We start from the raw sequence: 23,579 nt of genomic DNA, 5'->3' as shown, positions 1-23,579 counted from the left end.
GTTTCCCACCCTTGATATAGAGAAACAAAAGGGAAGCTGCAAGAAAATGTTGCAGTGCATTCACACCTCCTAACTACAGCTCTTCTGATCAGCGTCCCAGTCAAGCAGAGCATTCCATTCCTCCATCTCCATTTTTCGTTTGCATCCGGCCCCCAATTTTCCTTGCATACTGAGCATGCTCAGCCCCCATTAGGCTTATTTGGGGTGGGAGGAGCTGCTCCATTTTGCACTCCTATGCCCACCCTAAGACTAGCATCTGTACAATCCAACATACAACCCTGATGGACAGTTTTGAGGATTTACAAGGGGATTAAAAAAAAATTCCATTTATAATCATTTCTCCCCTAGCTGTGCGAGACAGGCAGGCGACTACCAGGGAGAGATCGGAGCTGCCATCAAAAGCTGCCTCATTTGTTTCGGCTCCGAACGGAAGATAATTGTGGTGCTTATGAATGCGGATGCCGTCTTGCTGCCCATTCTGGTTGCCTCCTTAATTGCTTCGTGTTTTATCCTCGCCTTGTTTTAATCCACTGTAAGCTGCCGTGGAGATGGCGCGATCAAAAGGTGGGCTTCAAATCTTCAGCACAAACATAAAGAAAATGAAGTTGCTGCTGATCTCCTCCAGCTTTTTGCTCTTGGGCTGGTTGTTTAACCTGCGATCATAAGCCGCTCTAATTCCAGAAAAGCAGATGGTGACCTGTTGTTGTTGTTTAGTCGTGTCCGACTCTTCGTGACCCCATGGACCAGAGCACGCCAGGCACTCCTGTCTTCCACTGCCTCCCGCAGTTTGGTCAAACTTATGTTCGTAGCTTCGAGAACACTGTCCAAGCATCTCGTCCTCTGTCGTCTCCTTCTCCTTGTGCCCTCCATCTTTCCCAACATCAGGGTCTTTTCTAGGGAGTCTTCTCTTCTCATGAGGTGGCCAAAGTATTGGAGCCTCAGCTTCAGGATCTGTCCTTCCAGTGAGCACTCAGGGCTGCTTTCCTTCAGAATGGAGAGGTTTGATCTTCTTGCAGTCCATGGGACTCTCAAGAGTCTTCTCCAGCACCATAATTCAAAAGCATCAATTCTTCGGCGATCAGCCTTCTTTATGGTTCAGCTCTCACTTCCGATGGTCACCTACCGGGGGCCAAGTTCAAAGTATTACTATGAGTATATAAAGTCCTTAACAACTTGGGACCAGTTTACCTACAAGAGCATCTTACTGTATATCTGCCCACTTGACCACTTGGATCAGCAGAAGTTGCACTGTTAAAGTTGCCACCTAATACCTTCATAAGAAATTGATCTTTTAGTGTGGCTGCAACTACACTTTGGAACTCTCCACCTATTGATATCAGGCAGACACCCTCACCATATGCTTTTTAGTGCCTGCTCAAAACATTATGTTTTAGACCAGGGGTCAGCAAACTTTTTCAGCAGGGGCCGTTCTACTGTCCCTCAGACCTTGTGGGCGGCCCGGACTATATTTTTTTTTGGGGGGGGGAATGAACAAATTCCTATGCCCCACAAATAACCCAGAGATGTATTTAAATAAAAAGCACACATTCTACTCATGTAAAAACACGCTGATTCTCGGACCATCCACGGGCTGGATTTAGAAGGTGATTGGGCCAGATCTGGCCCCCGGGCCTTAGTTTGCCTACCCATGTTTACTTTTAGTTTGCTTACCCATGTTTTAGACAAACCTATGCAGACGTTTAGAAAGTTGTGAGTTTTAATCTGGTTTTGGTCCACATTTTAAAAGTCTTAATTATTTTTCCTCATTGATAAATTTCTTGTTTTATTTTGTTTTTCATTTTCGCCAACAAACAATGCATAAATTTTATGAAATAAAATAAATAATTCCCAGCATGGTGCGGGGTATGTTTGTAAATAATAATAATAATAATAATAATAATTTATATGCTGCCCCTCTGACTGGGTTGCCCAAGTGACCGTAGACAGCTTCCAGCAAATCAAAACATCAAACATTAAAAACTTTCCTATAACTGCAGTTGTAGTTGCAGAAGGGTCATAGCAAAGTGTCCCTGTTTTCCAGGAAGTCCTGAATTTCCAGAAGCTGTCCTGGTTTTTGATTTAATTCTGGAATGTCCAGCTTTACCTTTGTTGTTGTTGTTTAGTCATTTAGTTGTGTCCGACTCTTCGTGACCCCATGGACCAGAGCACGCCAGGCACTCCTGTCTTCCACTGCCTCCCGCAGTTTGGTCAAACTCATGCTTGTAGCTTCGAGAACACTGTCCAACCATTTCATCCTCTGTCGTCTCCTTCTCCTTGTGCCCTCCATCTTTCCCAACATCAGGGTCTTTTCCAGGGAGTCTTCTCTTCTCATGAGGTGGACAAAGTATTGGAGCCTCAGCTTCAGGATCTGTCCTTCCAGTGAGCACTCAAGGCTGATTTCCTTCAGAATGGAGAGGTTTGACCTTCTTGCAGTCCATGGGACTCTCAAGAGTCTCCTCCAACACCATAATTCAAAAGCATCAATTCTTCGGCGATCAGCCTTCTTTATGGTCCAGCTCTCACATCCCTATTTTCACTGGAGAAGTGTTGGAGGGTTGAGTTAATGTGACCCCCAAACCAAGGAGATAAGTAACTAGGCAACCTTTAGGAGACGTCTGGAGGCAGCCCTGTATAGGGAAGTGGGTTTTTTTTTTTAATGTTTAATGTTTTATTATGCTTTTATATTTATTGGAAGCCACCCGGAGTGGCTGGGGCAACCCAGTCAGATGGACAGGGTATGAATGATAAAATTATTATGATGGAATAGGCCATTCCTACTTTCATCAGAGAAGTGTTCAAGGGTATGTAAATCTTTATTAAACGGCACGTGTGCAAACTGTACAGGTTGGGGAAAGTGCCCAATGCTAAATCAAAAGGATCTGAGCTCTGTACAGTGGTACCTCAGGTTAAGAACTTAATTTGTTCTAGAGGTCTGTTCTTATCCTGAAACTGTTCTTAACCTGAGGTACCACTTTAGCTAATGAGGCCTTCTGCTGCTGCAGTGCCGCGCCACGCGATTTCTGTTCTCATCCTGAGGTAAAGTTCTTAACCTGAGGTACTATTTCTGAGTCTGTAACCTGAAGCGTCTGTAACCTGAAGCGTCTGTAACCTGAGGTACCACTGTACTTCAACCCAAAGCTGGGGGGGGGGAAAGAGATATTTCCTGGGGGACATTAACAGGCTTTAGAGGAGGCAGAAATAAAGTTGAGGTGCCAGAGGCAACCCCCTCCCCAGGACAGAAACAGGCGAAGGACAAGCACCCATGAAAGGGGCAAATGGGACGAGTTCGTTTTGCCCGCATGCATTTCTGTGCTTTCAAGGGAATCAACATGACATTTTGTTTACAGTATCACAGAAACCATGTCAGTGTGAACCTGGAAGCACCGGGGTGCAAGTAAAAAACACACTGTTGGGTGTGAGACAGGCAGGCAAGCAGGCAGGGTGCTGCCGCCCCAGGTAAGACATAAGAGAGATTATTATTTTTATTTGAATTCCCAGACTGCCGCTTGTTTTTAATCTGGTCAGCTGTCTTCACTGCACATAATGAATTGACCGGGATTTTTGGTCTTGAGGGATGTATCTGTTTGTGTTACTGATTGAATGGTACATTTCAATAGGCTTGTATGTGTTTGTTAATATATTGCACTCTGCATTTGATTGCCATTTTGTGATTCACTACAAAGCAATTAAGAAATGTTGTGTATATGGGGTTGTTTTGTGTGTGTGTGTGTGTGTGTGTGTGTGTGTGTGTGTGTTTGTGTGTGTGTGTGTGTATGAAAGATACATGCACACACACAAACATCTTTTGCTCTTATGTTCTTAGTTTGCATCTAAAGGCAGTTACCTAACTTGCGCTTTCTGAAACAACACAGCCGTCCTTTGAAACGTTCACTTCTCCAAATTTTGTAATGCAGTCTCCTCCAGCCAAGTAAAGTGTGCAAAAAAGTGTATCGGATAACATGTCCATATATTAGGGGGGGGGGGACACAACGAAAATGCATCGTATTGGGGAAAACTGCTTTGCCAAACATGTGTATAGTAGGCAAGGTTGTATACAAAAATGTGTAAAGGTAAAGGGGCCCCTGACCATTAGGTCCAGTCGTGGACGACTCTGGGGTTGCGGTGCTCATCTCGCTTTATTGGCCGAGGGAGCCGGCGTACAGCTTCCAGGTCATGGGCCAGCATGACTAAGCCGCTTCTGGCGAACCAGAGCAGCGCACGGAAACGCCATTTACCTTCCCGCCGGAGCGGTACCTATTTATCTACTTGCACTTTGACATGCTTTTGAACTGCTAGGTTGGCAGGAGCAGGGACCGAGCAACAGGAGCTCACCCTGTCGCGGGGATTCGAACCGCCGACCTTCTGATCGGCAAGTTCTAGGCTCTGTAGTTTAACCCACAGCGACACCCATGTCCCTTACAAAAATGTGTACACTAGGAGAAAATCGTACAAGAATGCTGAAGAATTTATTGGATCTAACCAAATAAACCAAAAGCAAAGTGATGTGGAAATATGAATCAAACTGAAGAATGGAAAAATCTGTCCAGTTGTGACTGACCCATGACAGGTCCTTTCCAGTGGTGGCTCCCCAGTTGTGGAATGCCATCCCTAGGGAGCTGCACCTGTCTCCACTGTTAAACTTCAGGAGGAATTTGAAAGCATTTGTTTACCCAGGTGAATTTGGTGGCTGAAGAATAACTTTCCTGGCAAGCCCAAGATCATCAGATGGAAACAAATGTTTTTAACCACTCTTAGGTGGTTTTCAACTGCAACTGCTTCTAGATGTTTGCAATTGTAACTGCTTTTAAATTGTTTTAACCTGTTTTGGAATTTTTTTTTATTTTGTTTTTAAGTTGTGTGTCTGTTTGCCACCTTGGGCTCCTTAAGGAGGAAGGGCGGGCTATGAATGGAATTCAGTAACATTTTTTAGAAGTTGAAAAAATTGAGGAACTGAGAGATACCAAAATCAACAGGTTTGGCGATCCTTCCACTCTCTCCTAACACCTTCCACTCCCTAGTTAGGCTGTCCTAAGGAGCCTTCAAATTATTCCTGACATGCAAAAACCCTTTCGCCTGTGGCAAGTCCTTTTTCAACGGCTGGTTGATTAAATTAGCTTTTCTCGTCCTTGCAGCGAGGAGAGGATTGGAGAGATGGTGCCAAGGAAATTCCATGCCAATTTCTGCAAGGTTGTTTGGTGCTCTGCGGTGATAAAACCACAGAGGATTATCCTTTTGCGAGAGAGGTGGCGGTGAAGCAAACCTGTGTGCTCAGAGAGTGTATGGCCTGGAGCCCCGACCGCGAACTGCAGGGAATTGTGGATTAAGGGGTGGGGAGATGTGCGTAACTCTGAATTCCATGCACACGACACAGCACTAAAGAGATCCATCAAGATGGGGGCTTGTGAAACTTTGCTTCTGCAGCAGTTTTCAACCTCCCCAGAACCAGCCCCGGCTAAAACAGACCTTGTCGGCAGTGTTTTGTGCTGATCTCGGAGCAATTGCACTCTGTACGGTTTTGCTGTGCCGATCAGTTAAGCTTGCTCAGACTCTAATAGCTGTTGCAAGAATCATGGCTGCAGGGGGAACATGTTATCCTCAAACCATCAGGGCTGGTGCGCAACCCTCGAAAACAGCAGAGCATTCATAATCAGCTGCGTTTGGGATACGCGGGTCTGGAAGCAAAAAGCCTCTTTACTCTCTACACTGCTTCTGGCATTAAACCACTTACCCCCCAACCTTCTGAAACCTGGTGACCATGAGATGCTTTAGGCCGTGACTCTTAGCAACCTGAGCTCTCACATTTACCAGCACCTTAGAACAGCATTTGAAATTCACCAGGCATGTTTTGCACCAGGCTATCAGCCACTTGTGACCAAGGGAAAATGCCCGGGTACCAGGATGGCGCCTGACATCTCTACCATCTGGAGGTGCGTGCCTGGAGATCCTTGGACCTTGTCTGTTTTCACACACTTTGCAACGCATCTTGTAGAATTCTATCCATTATATTTTATCTGCACAACCAGAATTAATTTCAGGAACACAAAAGTTGCACTGAAAAATACGGCTTTTGAGCCATCTGGCCCCAAAATGTCAACTGGGCATTCTGTTTCAGTGGCTGCAATCCTGGTTTAAGGTGCCCTATGTGGCCTGGCTTATAGATCTGAGTTTCTAACATAGCCTTAGAAGCTGTGAAGCTCTGGTGTTATATAGGAAGCTGCCTATTGTGTGCCCAGAGTGGTATATTGAAAGGATAAAGTAAATTCCACAAGGATAGGTCAAATGGCCATTGCAGCCAAACACAGAGATGGGGAATGTGTGACCTTCCAGATATTGCTGGACCACAGCTCTCATTATCCTTCAGCATTAGCCATGCTGGCTGGAGCTGATGGGAGCTGGATCCCAACATCTGGAAGGCTATACTGTTTATTGCATTTATATCTCACCTTTTCCCCATAGGAGCTCAAGGTGGTGTACATGGCTCTCCCCTTCCTCATTTAAAGACCCTGTGAGGTAGGTTAGGCTGGGAGGCAGCGACTGGCCCAAGTGCACCCAGTGAGCTTTGTGACAGAGTGGGGATTTGAACCCTGGTCATAGTTTGACATGCTATCCACTACACCACCGCAGGCTCCCATCCCCAGCTATAAGGAACCTCCGTGTGCAGAACTTAGGGACCTGCCTGATATTAAGTCACACCAGGTGAAGGTCGAAGGATGGACACTGAGACTTTCTCCGACGCTCTTGTATGTTGTCCTCGACCCACAGATGGAAGAGCCCAAATCCCTTTATGCATAAGGGGCAGAGCAATAGAACAGGGGGTAGTATACCTCCCCATGAAGGGACGAACAGCAGGGCACAGCAATTGCTTTCGAGGCCTGCTTTGTTGCCTTGGCAGAGATTTCTGACGGGCTGAACACATAGCCTTGCTGCCAATTCCTCTCCCCGAACACCACGCTTGTCAGAAGGCTGCCAACTCGGCAATGATTTCCACAAACAATATTAGAAGAAAGCAAGTGATTGGAAGATGCTTATCCTGCAAATCGGCAAAATGCTTTATTGATTTGCATCCTCACTGCACATAAGAATCTGACTCATCCTCGTAAAAAAAACACCCCTAAATAAATAAAAGTTGGCATCGGCGTATAAGACCCCAAATGGGGTTGGTGTGAGCAATCAAGGATGAATTCCGCCTCGTTTCAAGCCCCAGGCTGAAGGAAACCCTCCCACCCACTGTCCTGCTCTGCTAAACACAACGCTATCCACTCTCATGAAACACAAAGAATCCTTCTGGCAAGATGAAAGGCTAATGTGACTCCATAACAGAATATTGAGCCGTCCTAAACATTTTTTACTTTTTTTTTTTTTAAGGCTCCCTTTTGGAAATTTGCCTTTGGAGATCCTAAAATGGTCAGAACCCCTTTTGAAAAAAAGCAACAGAGCACAGCCCAGATGTGCGGCAAGCACATTTGCTTTTGTTTCTTAGGGTCAAGTTCCCAAGGCCACCTGTGAACCAGCCCTGACAGGATCAGGGGTCTCCTGCTGACAGATCAGGGATGGTCAGGTGTGGTCTTCCAGTTGTTACCTGGCTGCGACATGACTGCTGGTGATCCTGGCAGGGGATGATGGGAATTCAACCACATCTAAAGGGTCACCGGAACCCCCAACCCCAGAATAATAAGACAGAACGCTTACAGGCACCAAAAGAGAGCCTCCTTTTCTGCTATCGATGCTGCTTCTCATTTTTTCCACCCTGCCTGCCTTCTCCCAACAACTGGTTCTCCCCCTGAGAAGCTATCAGGCATGTAGGACAACTGCCTAAAAGAAGCACACCATGGACTAGTTACTTAAAAGGCAGCATAAAAAATGGGAAGAAAGTCTAGACTTGCATGCTTCTGGCTGCTCTCCACACAGTGTCAAGAAAGGGCTGTAGCTCAGAGGTAGGTCACATACTTTGCATGCAAAAGGTCCCAGGTTCAATCCTTGGTGTCGGCTGGGAATGGCCTCTGGAGAGCAGCTGCCAGTCAGTGCAGACAATACTGAGTCTGACGCAGCAGAAGGCAGCTTCCAATGCTCTGTAGCAGGTATTTCCAACCACTTTCACATCCTTGCTTCATTTCAATCGCAAGCAAATTATTCAGGGGAACTGGGTTCTGAAGCAAAGGTGAAAGAGGCAACCATTTTGATAAGGACAGATATAAAACAGAGGTCTCAAAGAGAGTGTTTGTAGCAAGAGAGACTGATGTACAGCTGGGTGCAGAATCCGATGCACACTTATTTGCTGGCAATGATGGGAGCCAGGTAGGCAGGCAAATGAAGTGTCAGAAAGTCCGGCTGCCTGGACCACAATCCCTCAACTCCAGGGTTCAGATTAGGAGATTCTAACACGGACCTCATTGCTGTGGCATGACTGCCATCTGGCTGAAGCAAACGGGAAATGAGACATTGCAGGCTCAGGCTGAATAAGGAAGGAGTGCAAAAAAACCCGGACCCCCCGCAGGTGTCAAAAGGAGGGCTTTGAGGATCCATGCAATTGCTGCATCGGAAGAACGGGCAAGGGTTAAAAGAGGTGGTTGATCAGGCCTGGTTCAATCAGAATTCACAACACAGGCTGGACTGGGACAGCCAACAGCGCTGGGGGAAAAAGCAGACACCACACAGCAGGTATCGAGATAAAAAGTGTTTTGCAAGCAACTTCACCACCACCGCCAGGTCATAAAAACAGTACAGCACTCTCTAAAGATTGGCACTGCACATTCCATCTGGTTCCAAGAATTACTATCCCTTGAGATTACATTGAGGGCCTCGCTGATGTGTGTTCTCTTTCTCTCACTCACTCACACAAAAACACACACACGTGTCCATACAGGGCTCATGCCCTCTCCATCAGCCGCCACCCAAGAATCATCGCAGCTGCAACAACAAAGAGAGCAGCTTGTAGGACAGTCACCAGCAGTTTCCACAGCGCTGCTCACAGAACCTCCCTCCCACCCAGAGTCCAATTGTTCCTTTGATTCACCCTCCACAGGAAACACAAAGAAAACATTGGGTTTGCTCATTGCTGGGATATACAAATGGCTACCGCCCCACCCGCCCCTCCCCTCAAGCTTCGGAGCAATCAAGTGCGATCCCCTTAACCACACTTTCAGTAAAAGCAATTGGAAGTTCAGGACACCCAAGGACCTTGGAAAACTCCTATTTCCATGCGTGCCTAACTGCGATCAGTGTCGTTCACGGGGTCGGCTGTTTAAGAGGCACTGCGGTCGGATCTGTCCTCCATTCAGCACCTCTCAGATGTGCAGGCTGCCCATTGCGTCTCCCCGAGGCTACCCTGCTTGTGCCTCTCAATGCAAAAAATATATATAATTTTTAAAACGATACACCGCGTGTGCTCTTCTGCAGGATATACAAGAATGGAATGGACTCGAGACCACAGGCATACATTCTTCTTTTAAGTAGTCTTTGGAAATGAGAAAGCTAAACTAACGCTGTGGGGTGGGCTCTGGTACACGGCGTGGGCTCACAAAAGAGAGAGAGAGGACAGCAGGAGCAATGTGGGCAGCCAAACAGGCAGCATCCAAAGGATCGAGGAGGGAGGTGGACCTTCTGCTGGTTCAGACCCAGGAAGAGCAACCACAAGTCTCTGCAAGAGCTGATTGTCTTTAACACAACGCAGGGCCAGAGAGTCACGCAGCCGACCGCCGCCGGATGACGAAGGCTCCGCGCTGGAGCTGTCCAAGGTAGATCCGCATTTTTGTGCTGTCGCTGGTTTTCCTCACCCAGATCTGCGAAGGTTTGGGGGGGGGACAAAAGGAAAGTCAACTTTTTGTGTTTTCATCTGGGTTGGATTATACAGTCCGCGCTTCCGTGAAAATATATCAAGGTGGTAAAAACCACAAGTGGTTGGGATAAAAATCAGCAAAGCATCAGTTAAAAACAACAATGAAATGTCAGTAAATAGTTGGGTGAAAAATAAACCATGTTGCACCTCTTTACCCTGGCAAAGCATTATATTATATTTTATTATATTATATTAATAATAACTTTATTATTCAAATACTGCCCATTTGACTGGGATGCCCCAGCCACTCTGGGCGGCTCCCAGCAGAATATTAAAACCACGATCAAACATCAAACATTAAAAACTTCCCTCAACAGGGCTGCCTTCAGATGTCTTCTAAAAGACAGGTAGTTGTTTATTTCCTTGACATCTGATGGGAGGGCATTCCACAGGGCGGGCGCCACTACCGAGAAGGCCCTCTGCCTGGCTCCTTGTAACCTCACTTCTAGCAAGGAGGGAACCCTTTTCCCAGGGATTCAAGGTGGCTTACACAAATTAAAACAACATTGGTAAAATACAAGAAGCTAAGAACATACAAATGGTAATTGTTAAAAACTAATTAAACACTAACAGAAATAAAATATAAAAAACAAATCTTTTAAAATACAGATAAAAAAGCAAAGCACTATTTAAAGCCCTCTCCTTAAAAAAACCCAGTAATTTCCCAGAGACCTGTCAGAATAAGAGTCTTCACTGATGATACCTGAGGTATGTATTTTTAAGACCTATCTTATTTCTGTGATTGTATGTTGTTTTAAACTTTTTTTAAGGTTGTGTATTAGTTGGAACACATCCTGAGACCTTAAGGTGAAGGACGGGTGTAGCAGCAGCAGCAGCAGCAGCAGCAGCAGCAGCAGCAATAATAATAATAATAATAATAATAATAATAATAATAATAAGAGGCCTGTCTTTGTAATACAGTTAGGGCTGGCAGAGACCCTTGTCTGAAACCCTGGGGAGCTGCTGCCAGTCAGTGTGTGCAACACTAAGCTGCACAGACTAATTTTCTAGCTAGGTGCAAGGCAGCTTCCTATGCCCCCCAAATTCCCTTTTTCTTGTTGGAGGTGTCGGGAATGGAACCTGGGGCCATCCTGCACCGAAGGCAGGTGCACTACAGCCTCTCTCATACGGTCTTACAGCAATTATTTCATTTCCTGCTGAAATAATAATAAATAATAATAATAATAATTTATTATTTGTACCCCGCCCATCTGGCTGGGTTTCCCCAGCCACTCTGGGCGGCTTCCAACAAAGATGAAAAATACACTAAATACGAAAGACAAAATGCACCTTTTCCCTAAGCTGACTTGAGAAATACGTCACGCCTACTTAAAGTGGCCAGCGCCAGAAGAATCCTTCTCCCCAAGTTTGGGCACGTCTCCGGCGACAGGGCGAGTTGGGACTTAATTTCAATTATGCGGGCACCTAACCGCATTAAGATGCTTATTGTTAATGTTAATAAGAGCGAAATTGCTAAATTTGATTTAAGGTTATGTTCTAATGCATCTCTCGGTACGACGCTGCACGCTCATTTGAATAATCACCCACTGAACATAATGACATCTTTGTGACTAGTTTCATTATTAATTGAAAGAGACACTTTGAATAGCAGCCATAACTCACGAGCCTGAGCAAGCCGTACAAAATGTTTTCCTTTTAATTGCCCACTTGTTTCAGTTCCCATGTTTTGCTCGAGGCAGGGTTTTATGCAGCTTCGTGGAGTTGGAAGGGGCCACAAGGGTCATCTAGCTTAACCCCATGCAATGCAGGAATCTTTGTGCCCAATACGAGGCTTGAACCCACGGCACCAAGATCAAGAATCTCACGCTCTACGTGATAGATTATTGGAGTACTACAATATATCCAAAACAATGGGAGAAATTGGAGGGATCTCAAAAGAGAAGATAGACAAGGATTGGAAGGTGTTTAAAGGATACTTGCAAAACCATATTGAAAAATCAGAACTCCTATTAGAATAAACAAGTTCCGTTTTAAATACTGAAATACTAAATAAGATGGATAACAATGTGTAATAGAAAAAGAAGCATGAAATTAGGTTAAAGGTGTGTGAAAGAAAGTAATAGAAGTGGAAAGAAATTGCAATTGAGTAGACTGGAAGTCTAACACAAAGGTGGGGTGAGGGGTGGTGGATGGTGATGGGAAAAGGAATTATTTGTGGGATTGAGTGTAGGTATGTTTGAACATTTTTAAGGATTGTATGAAATGTATGTTTGTATGCTTGTATATTCGCAACATGTGTGTATTAATGCTGAATTATTTTAACAATAAAAACTTTTTTTTAAAAAAGAATCTCACGCTCTATGTGAGCTACCCCACATGTATGGAGAAAGGCAGATAAAAATGTAAGAGGAGATTTGACAGAATTGCTGTGTCTTTTCCCTTTACCTGTGCGAATAGCAACCTTGCCAATAAGCTGCTGAGGCACATAGACTCAGAGTTGGAACGGACTGTGAGGACTATTCTAACCCAACCGCCTGCAATGCAGGAATCTCTTGCCCAATGTGGGGCTCGAACACGCAACCCTGAGGTTAAGAGTCTCATGCTCTACCAACTGAGATACAGTGGTACCTCGGGTTACATACGCTTCAGGTTACATACGCTTCAGGTTACAGACTCCGCTAACCCAGAAATAGTGCTTCAGGTTAAGAACTCTGCTTCAGGATGAGAACAGAAATTGTGCTCCGGCAGCGCGGCGGCAGCAGGATGCCCCATTAGCTAAAGTGGTGCTTCAGGTTAAGAACCGTTTCAGGTTAAGAATGGACCTCTGGAACGAATTAAGTATTTAACCCGAGGTACCACTGTAAACAGATGAAGATTATTTTGCTTCCTCGGCCCCTTTTGTGAAATATGGGATGAACCAGGAAGTGTGGCCACTGGTCTTTGGTTAAGAACGCAGGGGGGAGTTTTATACAGAGTTGGACCACTGGTTCATTTAGCTCCGGACCGTCTGCACTGGTGGGCAGCAGCTCTCTCCGAGATTTCGGGCAGGGATCCTTCTTTCGCTAGCCGTACCTGGGGATGCTGGAGATTGAAAATGGGCTCTTCTGCATGCAAATCAGAGGTTCTACCACTGAGCCAAGGCCTTTCCTCTAAAAAAGAGAGTAAGAGTCTAGTCCTCACGGTTCTCATTAAAGGGATGGATTAAATAGGAACACGAGAGGCTGTCAAATGTCAATCAGAACATCTAGCTTGGCACCGTCCATCTAGAGAGCAACACAGCCATAAAATGGATGCTTCCCAACAATTTCCTGTTGGTCTTTCTACCTGGCTGCGTTGGAGTCAACGGCAAACGAAGCCAAGGAGAATAAAATCCAACCTCCAGAACAAAGACACAAGCCACCAACTGGGTAGAGGAGAAAGCAGAAACAGTCCGAGCAACTACAACTCAAATCTTATGCTGCCCTACTCTCCTTTGAAGGAAGGTACAGAGTAGAAATCTAGTAAGTAATAAAATAACTCAGCAGAGGGGCGGTGGAGGTATAAACGACTGCTAGACTTTTGAAAAGCTGGGATCAAGTTCATCAACTTTGCTGAATAATTAAATTCAATAGTTTTAATTGGATTTTGACTAATTGTGCAATTAATTGTTACTGGTTTGATTTTTATTGTGTTATTATCTTCCGTAGTGGGTTATGCCAACCACTATTCTGACTGCTTTTTATAGGGTAGGAGGTACTGGGGATGAGTTTAGGAAAGCAAGGGAGGAGGCGGCCTGAAAAAAAATCCCCTGGTCTAGACCACTGTTTCCCAAACTTCGGTTTCCAGCTGTTTTTGGACTACAACTCCCATCATCCCTAGCTAGCAGGAGCAGTGGTCAGGGATGATGGGAAATGTAGTTCAACAACAGCTGGAGACCCAAGTTTGGGAAACCCTGGTCTAGACCAAACTCCCAATGTATTCACCAAGGTCTCCCTGACTCGCTTTAACTGAAGATGCGGCAATTATTTTTCCAAAGGGAGGATCAGATGATGTGCACAAGCCAAGAATGAGCTACATTTATGGGGTTCAAGAAGGTTTGGAACAGTCTCTAAGAGGCCATGTAGGTGATGCCTGGCCGCCACTGGCCTCTGCCAGGGCCTTTTTGATGGTGGCTCCATGTTAGTAAAATCCCCTCCCTGGTGAAGTGTATCTGCCTCTGCCATTGACTTTCTGCAGAAATGGTGAAAACGTTGCTATTTGCACCCAAACATTTGATGGCTGAAAGATATTGCTACTGGCAACCCTGAAATCATTGGTTTTTTTTAAAGTGTTTTCAGAATGTTTTAAAATTGTTTTATTGATGTGTCTACCACCCTGGGCTCTTTCGGGAAGAAGTGTGGGATATAAATTCAATCCATCAGTTGTCAGCTCTTGGCACATAAACTGGGATGGAGAACTAGATAAAGAGCTTCACTTAGTTACGGAAGAGTAATTGTGCTTTAAAAATATATATGGAAGAGTTAACAAAAATGGTCAGATGAAGAGTTTCAGCTTAATAAATGCATCTCACTTCCAATTCCCGAAGCTCTGCCACCAATTGCTGCCATGCAATTGACTAGACAGAAGATTCAGTACAGTGGTACCTCGGGTTACATACGCTTCAGGTTACATACGCTTCAGGTTACAGACTCCGCTAACCCAGAAGTAGTGCTTCAGGTTAAGAACTTTGCTTCAGGATGAGAACAGAAATCGTGCTCTGGCGGCGCAGCAGCAGCAGGAGGCCCCATTAGCTAAAGTGGTGCTTCAGGTTAAGAACAGTTTCAGGTTAAGAACGGACCTCCGGAACGAATTAAGTACTTAACCTGAGGTACCACTGTATTTTGCTCCAAAAGCTGCATTCATCCTGCCACTGGAAAAGAGTCAGGTGGCTACATAAACAAGCACACTTCACTTGTGTGCATACCATAATTTAAAGCACAGTGCCGCCGCCCGGTAAAGAATTCTGAGAACTATAGTTTACCCCATGGAGCTGCAATTCCGAGCACCTGTAACAAACTACAGTTTCCAGAATTCTTGGGGGGGGGGGAGGTGTACACAGCCAGAGGCAAGAAAATTAATAATATTGTGTCATGGTCCACAGCCCCATTGACTGCCAACCCCTTAGAGCTTCAAACCCGGCAACTGCCTGCAAAACTCACTGAAGACCCGAGCTTACCTCATTGGCTCCCACGGAACTGATCACACAGCTAATTTTGGTGTTCTCTTTCGACTCCAGATAAATAGCCTGGCTTTTGTGATACCTGCAAGTAAAAGTTAAGAGCTGTGAGTCTACTTGACACTCTGGGACAGCCCAAGATCCCAGCTTACAAAAATCAACTGGTGTCCTCTGTCCCCCACTGTCCCCGCAAATGAGAATGAGCCATTTGTCTCCCAAAAAAGGAACATTTTAATCCAGGGGCAGTTGATGTCGTGCCTTGCAAATGTTGCTGGACTCTAAACTCCCATCATGCCCAGCCAGCAAGGTCAATGGTCAGGGATTATGGGGCACCAGATTGGTTACCACCGTCATCACAAACCCACTCATTTTGCTTTGACCTTAACAACTATTATTTATGCCTTGACACTTGAGATTTCGTATTTTTAGGGGCCTCTCCCACTTTTGCGATTGTCATTTGATTTTAATGTTGTATTTCAAATTGTTGCGGCCCACCCTGGGAACCTGGGGGCGGGTAATAAATAAATACTAATAATTTATAAGTGTTCTGGGTGCAAGACTACCTCATTCAGAGGCACAACTAACAACTCAGGAGAAGGGCAGAACGGATGCAACAGGGTGAAGACTTTGCTCCAGCTTATTATGACTGCCAAGCTCAAACCTGGCCATAACACAAAAAGCTTTTGATAGTGTACTGTGGTGCAAATGCAATAATGCCCTTTGTCTGCAAACTATGAGCAAAGCAGTTGACTCATTCCCCTCTCTAAACTGTGGTTTAGCATTCAAGAATTCTTCAAATGTATAAACACAACAGCATTCCACAGACTACACCGGCTGCTTTCTCCTGCTTCAAATTTATTATGGCTTCTGCTTTTTAATGTTTAATGACAGCCAGTGTACTCTTCACTGCAGGGAATACTGATGAAATGTAGTCATTAGCAAAGGGGCTTATAAGTGCAGACTAGATGAGAGAAATGGGAAATTTGGGGTTAACAGACCAATAGTCTGTATGTGCTATATCTTTTTTTAAAATTATATGCAAGAAAAACTACAGGAGTTCAATATAGGACCCAAACTAGAGTTCAGCAGAGCCTCATATTCAAAAGGAGAAATGGTGGATTGTCCAGAAACCAAATCCATGTGTTTATTGCATGCTGTGGGAAAAACAATCTTTATTAAATTTCTCAGTGATCCAAACACTGCAGCCTCTAGGCCACAAACAATAAAACATGAAATAACAAACCAACAGGTGACTAATAATCAACAAAGAAATCAGTCAAACAGTTAATTTGAACCTGCCACCCCCGCACTCCACCATCAATTTATATAGGGAGCAAAATAATAAAAATACATTAAGTAGTTTAAAAGATCTTTTAAAAGCTTCTTAAAAGGCCTGAGGGAAAAGGATCTCCTTTGCTGGGTGCTGAAATGCAATTAACACAGGTGCCAGGTGAGCTTCCTGAGGGCAGCATTCTACAAAGCGGGAAGGGGGCAGAAACCAATGAAAAGACCCTCCCTCTCTGCATAGTTTACACCATCTGTGCTGAATCCATCAGAGTTGTATTTAATGTCGTGTCCGAGGGCAAAATGCGGTGAGGTGCCAGTCACAGGATTAACAATGTGAATCGGTATTTTAAAAGCAATGTAAAATCTCCCGCAATCTGGACCAGGCCTAAAGTGTGTCGTGTGTGTGTGTGTGAGAGAGAGAGAGAGAGAATTGAAGTCCCGCTACAACTATCCCAATAGGATCCCTTGCACTTGCAACCTGCTTTTTAAAGCCACTGATGCAATTGCTAATTGTGCAAAACAAAGACTTATCTCATTTAGCCCCCGATTCTGGTGTTATGAAAAGGTGTAGGCGGAGAGAAAAGACATCACTCAAATCTACACACTATCTATGCGCTCATCATTTGATGGACAACTTTTACATTCTATTTCTTCTCCAACCACGTCACAATAGCGCACGATTTCCAGCAGCCACGTTACCACAGAGCAAACAGAGCGTGCTTGCTATAAATTGGGGGGACACAGGCTGGTGAAAAAGTGGACCCGAGTTCCTGCACAGTCTGCATTTCAGCCACCAAGCCACCTTTTTAATTATAAAGAGTTTGCTGGATCAGGCCAATGGCCCATCCAGTTCTCCATCCTGTTCTCACAGTGGCTGACCATCTGAAGCCTGTAAGAAACCCACACGCAGGACCCGAGCACAAGAGTCCTCTCCCCTCCTGCATCTTCCAGCAGCTGATATTCAGAAACATTTCTGCCTCCAACCACGGAGGCAGAGCATAGCCACTATGGCAAGTAGCCACCTAGAGCTTTCTCCTCCATGAATTGGCCTAATCCTCTTCTAAAGCCATTTAGGTTGGAGGCTTTAAAAGAATGTTAGGAAAATCTGTGAAGGGTAAAGGCTATATGCTCTGCTTTCACACTTTTGCAAGGAAGAAACCTGCCAAATACGAATAAAAAGGTCATAGGGAAGCCTATGCCTAGCTTTAAACAGTCATTCTTTTGCCATCAGGAGGAAGGAAGGAAGGATAGGAAGAAAGGAGGACAGAAGGAATATAGAAAAGAGGGAGAATTCAATTCTGAGGCTGACGTTTCATTCCATTTTGACACTTGACAGATTTTAATATGCACTCAAAATGTTGTCCTCCCACACCAACAAGTTATTTTTAAAATATTAACTACTCGGCTGAGGCATCATTACAATCAATAACCAAAAAAGAAATCTTACAGCAAAGGGTGGGGGAGTGCAGTGTTGATCTTGAGGAATAGGAATGCTAGGAAAGGGGAAGGAAAAGGGCCAACAGTGACACTCGGAAGGAAATCAAGGTGAACAGCAAGGTGAAATCGAGACACACATATATACCATCCTGGGGGCATGGAAAGCCAGTGCAATGGGGCAGAGAGTAATTGACTCAACATTTCGATGCCCTGTTCAGCCATGGTGGTCGGGCATTTTCCTTAGCCATAAGCCTACCTTGCAGGGGGTCTGGTGAGCACATGAACATGCCCCACATGCGCTCCCCACACCACCACTGAGCTTCTTAGAGGACAATGCCATGTTTTCCCCTGGTAGGTAGGAAGCTGCCTTCCACTCAGGCAGACCACTGCTCCATCTAGAGCAATGCTGTCAACGCTGACTGGCAGCAGCTATCTTCCAGGATTTCAGACAGGCTGCCCCTCCCAGCCCTAACTGGAGATGCCGGGGACTGAACCAGGGACCTTCTGCATGCCAAGCAGATGCTCTACCCCTGAGCTACGGCTCTTCCCTTGTACGGACCCATTCACTGCCCAGCTTAAATAAGGTGTGTGGGTTGGGTCTTCTTTCTGCAGGCAATCTCACAGAAAACTTTCCTCGAGCGAGATCAAGGCTGACTTCCAGCACAGAGCAGGCAAGGAGCCTATTCGGTTTAAGGAGCCGCGTCTTGAATGGGAGAAAGTACAGAATGCGACTGGGATGACTGAAACCCCTTCAACGCTAATTAGCTGACGAGTTCAGACAACCGCCCATATGGCAAGTACGCTAATGCTGAAGGTTTTAATTAAATTTCACTGCAAAAGATTAGGTAGAGTGGGATCCAGGTAAACAGCACTACAAGAGAAAGGACTTTTGGCTTTGCAAAGGTACTCCCCTCCTCCTCCTTGCACACCTGCCTGGGCTTCCCTAAATCCTGTTTAGGGTTCCCTCAACCTTCTAGAGCAAAGCGAGCCAGTGTGGCGTAGTGGTTAGCGTGTGGGACTGGGACCTGGGAAACCAGAGTTCAAATCCCCACTCAGCCATGAAACTCACTGTGTGATCTTGGGCCAGTCGCTTTCTCACACTTAGCCCTGCTTTCACAGTGGTGTTGTGAGGATAAAATCAGGAGAGCTATGAATACCACCTTGAGCTCCTTGGAGAAGAAGGGAGCTATAAATGCAATAAACAAATAAATTTTGGGAGGGCACGGGGAGAGGAGGAGGGGAGCAGAAGTTCCATTGTACTCATGGAAATCCTTGCACTAGTGGATCTGTTCAGCTAGATACTGCCCTCCTTCCTCCCCAAAAACTTACTGTTTTGGGCACCTTCAGTTATGATGTCACTTCTTTTTTAAAAGGTCTTAAATATAACAGCAGAAACCCTCCCCAACTTACACTGTCAGAAAAATTAACAGCTGTGAGTCAAATAAATAGAGCAAAAGTTATGTTTCTTTCTGCTTGGCACCTGCTTGTTATATATTTAACAACTGGCGGAGAGGGGATTCAACCTCCTGAAAAAGAGAAAACCTTTTGGTATTATTTATTACCTAAGCATTAGTGGCCACAACCATCTCAAAATGTGTCCTCCATCTACATCTCTTTCCCCCTTGCTACTGACATCTTTCTGGATTTGGCAATAGATGGTCTTCTCAGAATATATTATTTCTCTAGCTCTGCGATTTCAATATGCATAGCTTCACTATTAAGATTCAATTTTATTTATTTTTCTGTATTATTACTTTGTAGTTTCTTTTCTTATGTTTTACTTGTTCCTGCTGCATATTTTGAGTCTTGTACTTGCTGGTCATTGACCATATTAAAGATATTTGATTTATTTGATTTGAGTCTTGTATAGGAGTATTTTTTTTTCCCTCTAATGAAAAATTCCCAATAAACAAACCCAGCGCTATCCTTTTTCAATACGACTTATTTTGAACAAACTGGCTAGCTAAAATCTAAAGAACTGCTTCAGATGCACCTAAATCTGGGGGGTTTTTTTATACTTCCCCTCGCCTTCTAACTTCCTTGGCACCCACAAAGCACTTCAGAACCTCCCTGCAGTTTTTAAAAAATGGCTTTCTGTGTGGCTCAGAGGGATGCTGTCCCAGAAACAGGTCCAAAGCTCCCTAGAGTCTTGGGTGGAAATAGTGATGGGGGTCATTTGAGGCCAGAGAAAATGTCATTCTTAGGCCATGACTTGGTGTGAAAAACACTGCAATTTACAGGAGCCGGACATTATCAGAAACCAGATCCTCTTCCTCCATTCTTAGGAGGTGCATTTACTTCAACAGACAACGCTTTTCAGAGAAGAGATCGAATTAGGAAAAAACAGGATTAGCACAGCAGATCTATGGAGATTTGCAAGGGACTCACCAGGCCAACAATGAGTCGGGAGGGGGGGAAGGGTTACATTTCCAGGCTAGGGGGTGAAGTCAGTAATATGTTCCCAAGGCCACCCTATGTCTATTGTTGGATGAGCTCAATGAAATATTTGGGAGCTGCTGCTATATTTGGGAGCCCTGCTATATTCTGCAGACCAATCTGAATTCTTACATAAAGGGGTGGTCTCTAAAAGGCACATTCCTGCTAAAAACAAGCAAACCATTCCCCCCCCCAGCCTCCTCTCATGGAAAATAATTTCTGATCTCATTCTGCCACCTTGTGGCAAAAATGCTTCTGAGAATGAGAATAAAAAATGTAGTGTTCCAAGTCTATACACTCACTTAATTTACAAATCCACTCTCTCTTTGTTGGTGTTAAAAAGTTAAGAATGGAGTGGAAGTATTTCGAAGATTATATGTCAAAATATTGTTCTAAAAATGACGTGCTAATAGGCTTAGAATAAAAAATGTAAGCAATAACAAAACCAATAAAGAAAGAAGGAAAAATCAGAATTTAACAAAAATAATTTATTATAGAATGCAAGGAAAAAGAGGTAGAAAGAAATATAAAGAAGTTGAATTGCTGTGGAGGGAAGTAGAGGGTGGCTGGTGGGTTTTATAATTAAGAGTATAATTACGCAGCTGTTGTACTTTAGATATTATATTTTATGTGAGGGAATCATTGGGAATTTTGGTTATTATCTATACAGTGGTACCTCGGGTTAAGTACTTAATTCGTTCCGGAGGTCCGTACTTAACCTGAAACTGTTCGTAACCTGAAGCACTATTTCTGGGTTAGCGGAGTCTGTAACCTGAAGCGTATGTAACCCGAGGTACCACTGTATATGTTAAGTTTCAATAAAGATTTTTTTGGGGGGAAATGTAGTGTTCCAGAACTTCTGTTGTAACTTTGACCTGAACCCCTAAAAAACGGGGGTAGATCACTGCCAGATTTTAATTTTGAAAGTAGATCGCAGTCTCTCGGGAGTTGGCCAACCCTGTGGTAGTGGATTGGTGATCATTTTAGATGCCTTCCAATGTGATGATTCCAGACGCTGCAGGACTCCCATCAGCCCCAGCCAGCACAGGCCAATGGCCAGGAATGATGGGAGCTGGAGTCTTAATAACTCTGCACTAACTCAGGAGCTGGGCTTCCTATGTGGCTGCCCACTGCCTGCATTTTGCAGAAGCAACTGAAGGGCTTTTCCCAGCTGGATAAATGGGCCTTTTACCAGGAAGTCTACTCGGTTTTATCCTTGCTTTTGCTGTTTCCAAGCTATCTTATATGTAAATCTCCCGGAGAAGATTCTTTTAGGACAATTAAAGAATAAACGATAGTAACATCTGGAGGGCAGCATGTTAGAAACCCCAAAGATGGCCAATGTCGTCCCCCCCCCTTTGTTGACAGCTTCCTGGGAGGGTGGAATCGGGGTGCCTGCCATCACTGGGGCAAGACCAGATTTGGCAATGTACAAACTCTCATTGCAACCTGTCTTACGTGTTCAGTTGGCAGTGCTGTTACTTTTGGAGTTAAGTGGCACTTGAAGTGCTGTTCAGTAAGCATGAAAGCTTGAGTCAGATTGCAGCCCCCCTCCCCCATTTATCCCTTGAACTCTTGGCCAAGCTACACCCCTCGCTGGCCCTGTTTCACAGCCTGGCTGTTTTCACCTGGTTTGAACACATCCTGGAATTGCAACAAGTGCCTCTTGCTGCGAGTCCCTGTGAGACCTGCTTGGCTGACCTGTTTCCACCAAACCTGGAAGGGCAGGGCCCCAACCAACTCCAGCTACAACAGCTGCTGCTATTGTTCAAAGCGACAGGGACCACCTTACTGCAAATCTGGAAAAGCAGGCTGCCTAGAGCAGACAAAGGCAAACTCGGCCCTCCAGATGTTTTGGGACTACAAATCCCATCATCCTTAGCTAGCAGGACCAGTGGTCAGGGATGATGGGAATTGTAGTCCCAAAACATCTGGAGGGCCGAGTTTGTCTATGCCTGGGCCTAGAGACTACCAGAGTGGAGCTTTCGTTGGGGCCAGGATTCAACTACAGAGGTATGTTATTGTTGGATGTTATTGGGATTACGCTTTTGCATTTTATTGTTAGACATTATTATGAATTGTAAGGGGATTTTTTTTTAAAGAACATGAGAGCCTGCTGGATCAGGCCAATGGCCAATATAGTCCAGAATACTGCTCTCACGACAACTTGCCCCTATGGGAAGCCCACAAACAGGATCCGAGTGCAAGAGCGATTCTCCCCTCTGGCAATTTCCAACACCTGGTATTCAGACACATTACTGCCTCTAAAAGTGGAAGAACATAACCCTCAGGGTTAGAAGCTGCTGATTGCTATGCTATGAGGATATGGCTGCCATGTGTTCTACCACTGAGCTGCCTATAAGAACACAGGAATAGCCTGGCTACTGGAACAGGCTGGTGGCCTACCTAGACCAGCATCCTATTCTCACAGTGGCCGACTATGTCTGTGAGAAACGCACGAGCAGGACTCAAGCACAAAAACACTCTCCTCTCTTGCGGTTTCCAGCAACTGGTATTCAGAGAAGCATTGGTGCTGCTGGAGGAACAGCAGAATATGATTACTCCTGTCTGAAGGGAGGATAAAGAGGGAAGTATAGAAACTAGCCTACTGTACAGAGATAAAATTTACATTAATCGCTCAGTCCATTTTTGCCTCTGGCCCCAACTTCTGCGTGTTGCCCTCGGGAGGCTGTCCAGATTTGAATGTGGCCCTTGGGCTGCAGAAAGGTTCCCTACCCTTGTTGGAAAGGTTTCATGGCCTTTGATGGCCTGACTAAAGGCACATAAGACTGCAATGCACTCCAGTCACTGATTGGGTAATGCAAAGAATCAGATCTACCCTACACCTTCTGGTTATTAAGCACTGTGGCCAGAAAAAAAAACAGAAAAAGAAAAAAATCCTGCTTGTTGGAAGCAGGTGAGAGGGAAAGGGGGAGTAAGATGAGAGATGCAGAGGAGTGCAGTACCCCCTGGTAGAAGTTTAAAGCCTTTACATGTCTTAGGGCTAGGCCAACCATTATCTGGAAAAACATTTCCTGATAATTCTTTACAAGTCTTCTTGAAGTGCTGGGAGAATTCCCACCCCCACCAAAAAAATCATATTCAATTATATGCCCCACCCCGACCTCTTCAGACTGTGAATGAAGTAGCTCAGTTGTTCATCCTGCCTTAATAATATTTAGTTTTAATATTGTGGAAGTGAACCCTTGTAGAACTGAGCAAGGAGGATGGGAAGAAAACCAGAATTAGTCAGCTCTGCCCTATTATTGACTCTGGTGCCACCTACTGTTGGTCTCCCTGCCTTCCAGCCTACCAGTCTCAAGGGGCCCCAGTCAACACTGCATTGAGTATGAACCAACAACTGAGCTTAATTCCATGTTAGCAAAGTCAATTTTTTCTCAGGTGAGAACTCTCTTTTTTGGGGGGCAC

General features: G+C 44.9%; 1 protein-coding gene and 1 long non-coding RNA gene across 5 annotated transcripts in view; one reads left to right on the top strand and one right to left on the bottom strand.

Moving 5' to 3' along the window:
- Positions 1–8,661: 8,661 nt before the first annotated feature.
- The window catches only part of SUDS3 (SDS3 homolog, SIN3A corepressor complex component), a 30,134-nt gene continuing 15,216 nt past the window's right edge, over positions 8,662–23,579 (bottom strand). For all 4 annotated transcript variants that reach the window (XM_080986435.1, XM_080986436.1, XM_080986434.1 and 1 more), the window contains 2 exons: positions 14,991–15,075; positions 8,662–9,779 (listed from right to left, as the gene is read on the bottom strand). In XM_080986435.1, the coding sequence (XP_080842561.1) occupies positions 9,681–9,779; positions 14,991–15,075 (184 nt within the window). In that variant the 3' untranslated portion in view covers positions 8,662–9,680. The remainder of the gene's footprint in view (positions 9,780–14,990; positions 15,076–23,579) is intronic.
- Positions 15,082–21,773, top strand: LOC308466054. Its single transcript, XR_013980643.1, has 3 exons — positions 15,082–19,517; positions 19,575–20,836; positions 20,975–21,773. It is a non-coding gene; the product is annotated as an uncharacterized lncRNA (long non-coding RNA).

This window comes from Podarcis pityusensis (assembly GCF_964106645.2).
Source record: "Podarcis pityusensis genome assembly, chromosome: 16".
In the NCBI taxonomy this organism is placed as follows: domain Eukaryota; kingdom Metazoa; phylum Chordata; class Lepidosauria; order Squamata; family Lacertidae; genus Podarcis; species Podarcis pityusensis.
Note: the sequence above shows the minus strand (reverse complement) of the source record. Positions and strands in the feature narration are given on the sequence as shown.